The sequence below is a fragment of the Eucalyptus grandis genome, chromosome 1 (assembly GCF_016545825.1).
Source record: "Eucalyptus grandis isolate ANBG69807.140 chromosome 1, ASM1654582v1, whole genome shotgun sequence".
Taxonomy (NCBI): Eukaryota; Viridiplantae; Streptophyta; class Magnoliopsida; order Myrtales; family Myrtaceae; genus Eucalyptus; species Eucalyptus grandis.
This window is the reverse complement of record NC_052612.1, coordinates 19,721,884-19,726,455: the sequence shown is the minus strand read 5'-3', so window position 1 is coordinate 19,726,455 and position 4,572 is coordinate 19,721,884. Positions and strand designations below refer to the sequence as shown.

The 4,572-nt window shown below is 44.9% G+C and overlaps 1 protein-coding gene across 1 annotated transcript; it reads left to right on the top strand.

Moving 5' to 3' along the window:
• The first annotated feature begins 2,289 nt into the window (after nucleotides 1-2,289).
• LOC104451181 (F-box protein At1g22220-like) lies at nucleotides 2,290-3,526 on the top strand. The gene is given in 4 exon segments (XM_010065902.3): nucleotides 2,290-2,598; nucleotides 2,600-2,784; nucleotides 2,787-3,040; nucleotides 3,043-3,526. Coding segments are annotated over 4 exon segments (918 nt in total). The 5' UTR covers nucleotides 2,290-2,353; the 3' UTR covers nucleotides 3,277-3,526.
• Nucleotides 3,527-4,572: the final 1,046 nt, after the last annotated feature.

Genomic DNA, 4,572 nt, shown 5'->3' with positions numbered 1-4,572 from the left:
GCTTGGGCTTAAAAATGATTCACCTCTTTTTATTTCCTTTGCAAATCCATTTGTTATACGACAATCAATCATTTTATCCAATGAAGTTCTAGGCTCAATCATGTCCATCCCGTAACAATTTCTATCCATTTTCTAAAGTAATTTAAATCATGCTTTCCCTTTGTTTATTAAAATCCCTATCTTACTCTATCTCCATTAAACATGCCTTTGCTTTTCTCTTTTTCGACTAAAGAGTAACCTATCACGGTGGGTAGTCAATATGCAAAACAATAAGATAAGTAAAAGTAAATAAGTGGTCGGTAGTCACTAGTCAAATATTCGGTAGTCACTAGTCAAATATGCTCAGGACATTCAGACTTCTCACCAAGCTCTCAAAAGTCACACACGCAATCGATCGGGCCATGGTGACGAGATCGGGCTTTGAAAGATTCAACCCTTGCTGAAACGTTTCTCACAAATTGCTCTTCCCCGAGAACCACGAAAATCACAAGAGCCGACGAGCAAGAAGATTTGGATTTTTGGCTGCTGCTCTTCATCGACATTTCTGGGAGCAGAAAGTTTCTTGACAAGATTAAGGATCGTTCGCTCGCAACTTCCGAGCGGTCTTGCGTATCATACAAGGAAAGGTCAAAGAAATGGATTGATTCCACCCCGTGAGAAATGGTTTGGAGCCTAAATTAGTCAACGAAATTCGCTACGTCGGTATCCTAATTTCAAAAGCCCCGGTATATTTCTGGGATTTTATTGATTCCGGGGCTTCTTGGTGAAGAAGAGTTGCAATGACTGGCTAGCCGTTGATGACGATGATTGATCAAATATCATTAGGATATCCCAATCGGTTGAGGTGTGCCAAGTCATGCGCTTTTGCGGGGAAATTAGTCCCTTTTTGCCTAATAGATTCAAAGAAATTCGAGATGTCTGTAGGAAGAAAATGATGAGGAAATGCCCATTTTTATATAGGGTTTTATCCAGCTACCAATTCGAGACCGTAGTGTTCATAAGCTTGGATTATCTTCTTTCTAGGTACCCATATATCTTATTTGTACACCCACCATTTGCCCGAGGAATCATTTTCAAATTCGGCTCTAATGAGACCTAAATTGTATGCCCGAGGACAATTAGATGGTGGTAGAATAATCCGAATGCTTTGCGTGAAGTAAATTGGTCACGACTTGACCTCCATCAAACAAGTTTTTTTGTGTTTTTTCGTTTTTTCGTTGGACCGTGTCGTGGGTTTGGCATCAAATTATGTAATCCCTTGTGGAATTGACTTAATGAAGTAATCCAGTTAATCACTGGTTAGGACATTAGAATTGATTCGGACAAACTTATTGTCCGAAGTGAAGATTGATCCTTGATTAATTTTTAAGCTGTTTGTTAGCATCATTCTATAATAATAAAATCCTAACATTAATCAAATCTCGCGACTCGTGACCAATGGCACAAGTCCGCCCACATTTTTGCTGATAAGTGATCAACAGATCCCATGGATAATTATCCAAGCGGGATCTCTCGAAGTAACGAGGAAATTTCCTCCGGTGTAGGACAAATATTCACATTTGTTTTTTACGTTGCTCCATTAGATTAGCACTAGACAACCTCTCTCTTTCTTTGTCGTTCTCCTTTTAAAAAAAAAAAAAAATTCATGGGAAACATTATTTTATTATTATTACCCTCTTTTCTATCTCCAAACCGTCAAAAGTTCCAATTGTCCTTCACCGGACAGACATCGTCCCTTCATCGACGCAAACACGCCCCACGATCAAGGAGTATTTTACGTACAAATTGCGCTTTAAACTATTCACGATACATATGCGCATTTCACTTTGAGATGAGTTTCGATATACAAAACTCACATCAACGGCTATCTCTCTCCATACACTTGCGAGGGCAGTATATAAAAACATATGCTAGTACATATTCTCAAATGTAATGAGCGCGTTCGAGATATGTGCAAGCATATAATAATTCAAAAATAATTCACTTTTTGGTACAATTATTATTATAACGTGGAACCAATGTGTTTAAGAGTGGCCCGAGTTTCTCGGTAAGTAAGTCATAAGCTGTTGTTAATAAAATCCTTTTTCAGAAAAAAAAAAAAAAAAAAAAACGTCTAGAAAGGAGGAAAACATAATAGCTTCCACGTTCCTTCGATTTTTCCAAAGTCGCCCGACTCACAAAAAGCTACGTGGGGCCCGCCAGTCTCTTTTCCTTCCCCGGTCAACGGTCAAAATCTCTTCCCTATAAGAGTTGCCCGAGTTTCTCTTTTCTCACGCTCGCTCGCTCTTCCCTCCAGGCACTGCACAAGACCATCATCATCATCATCATCATCTCTCCGTCTCCCGAAAAGAAAATGGACTGCTTCGACCGCCTGCCGGACTCCATCATCGTCGACATCTTCAACGCCGTCTCCGACGTCAAGTCCCTCGCGTGCTGCGCCGCCGTCTCCCGGCGCTTCAACGCCCTCGTCCCCCACGCCGACGCCCTCCTCCTCCGCGTCGACCGGGTCGTCCCGGAGCCGGACCGGACTCGCTCCTCCCCCTCCTTCCTCCGGACCCTCCTCAGCTCCGTCCACCACTTACTCTCCCCGAGCCGCCCCTGAGCCGCCCAACTACCCGGCCCGGGTCCTCCGCGGGTTCTCCCGGATGCGGGACCTGGAGATCGAGCTGCCCTCCGGCGACCTGATGCTCGAGAAGGGCACGGTGGTGAGGTACCGGGCGGCGTTCGGGGAGAGGCTGAGGAGCTGCGTGATCTCGGGTTCCGCCACTGGCGCGGCGGGGGCGGCGCAGGGGAAGCGCAGGACGGCTTCGGGGAGGGGCTGACGGAGCGGGTGGCGTGGATCGTGAGCGCGCTGGTGGGAGCGTCGGCGCGGCACCGTGTGGCGAAGGAGGTGGCGACGGAGCATGAGGGATTGGCGCGGCTGGCGGTGAGGGACAGGGACGGGGAGGGGGAGGTGGTCATGGACAAGCTGGGGCTGAGGGAGGCGGCGGCGGCGGCTGCGGCGGCGGCAAGATCACATGGCGAGGGGCCGAGGACGGTGGGGTGTCGACGCTGAGGATGTCAATGAGGCACCAGACGACGGTGGAGATAGCGGGTGGCGCCGGGATGCGCCTCGAGGTGCCCATGCTGGTCGTCGTGAGGCCCGACGAGGATGACGGCGCGCCGGAGGACGATGCCGAGCTGGCATTGGAGGCGTTCGGGAGCGGAGTTTACGGGGAGGTGGTGAGGGCTTTGCTCAAGAGCAAGAGCTACTCGATGGAGATGAATTCTTACTGAAAAAAAGAGTTGTTTTTCGTATAAAATGTGTAATGTAAACATTTTCTTTTCTTCTTTTTCCCCTTTTCTTGGGAGGTCATTATTCTTTCTGATTAAAAATGTATTAAATGGTTAGTATAGAGTATCTTTCTGTATGGCTGTTTATTAAATTGATGTCCAGATTTTTGTTATAATAATCGAAATGTGGGTCAAATCATCTTGCATCATGACATTCGAGGATGAGGTCCGACATATGATTTAGAAGTTAAAATATATCAAGATTTCGTGGTTTACTTTTATAAAAAAAAAAAAAAAAAAAGAACAATTTAAGTTCCAAATATGTTGACTTTGGCTTGCCTATGTATGGATGGTTACGTTGTATGCCTAAGACATTTGAACTTTTGCAATTGCCTCCCGTGTGCAGCGGCCCAACTTGCAACCAATAAAGATTTTTAAAGGAAATAGCATTTTAGTTGTCTTTCTCAACAGTAAAGCCAATCTTTTTCTATACATGTTGAGCGTCGAGATGGCAAATTAAGTTTGAATTTTTTAGGATAAAGTTGTTAAGTAATTTCATATTGAGAGTTTTTATTGCATTAATCGCGCACTTAAAATTGTTTCTCTACATGTGGTAGTCACTAACGAACTTAAGGGAGCTCATGCGTAGGTTCCAAAGTTTATATTCGCATCTTTTGTAATCACGTTTTTATACTTTCACAAATTTTCTAATCAAATCTCCATGACACTAATTATGATGAAATTTAGTTGACATTATCACGAGATAAAACCAAAGTATGGTGCAAATAAACTATGCATGTGCCAAATGGAAGTGTGGAAAAATTTTAATCGATGTAGATAATACTGAGATATGATGTGGATATAAATTTAGGCAATAGTAAAGTGCGTTTTGAACCTGCATTTTCAATGGGCTTTGGACACCTAAAGGCCTTTTGGCCAAATATTAGGTATTTGAGAAAAAATTTAAGAACCCCATTAGAGCAAAGCTAGCCTTCTAAAGACTGAAAAAGCCCAAGGCACCTAGGTGCCTTGGGCTTTCAACTTTGGCTTTGCCCTTGTTTTTACTGTTCATCTTCTTCTTTGAGGCTGACGTTCGGATTGTGCAAGGCTACAGAGGGCGAGCGTCGGATTAGAGAAAGGCCAGTGATTGCCACGACGACCATCACCGGTGGGTCACGCGACCTCCGGCGGGTATCTAGGTTGCACGATCTGGTTTAGTAACCCCCGGCGAGGGTCACATGACCTAGGCATGACCCTCACTCGAGGTCGCACGGCCTCAACAAGGGCCGCCAAGGGATG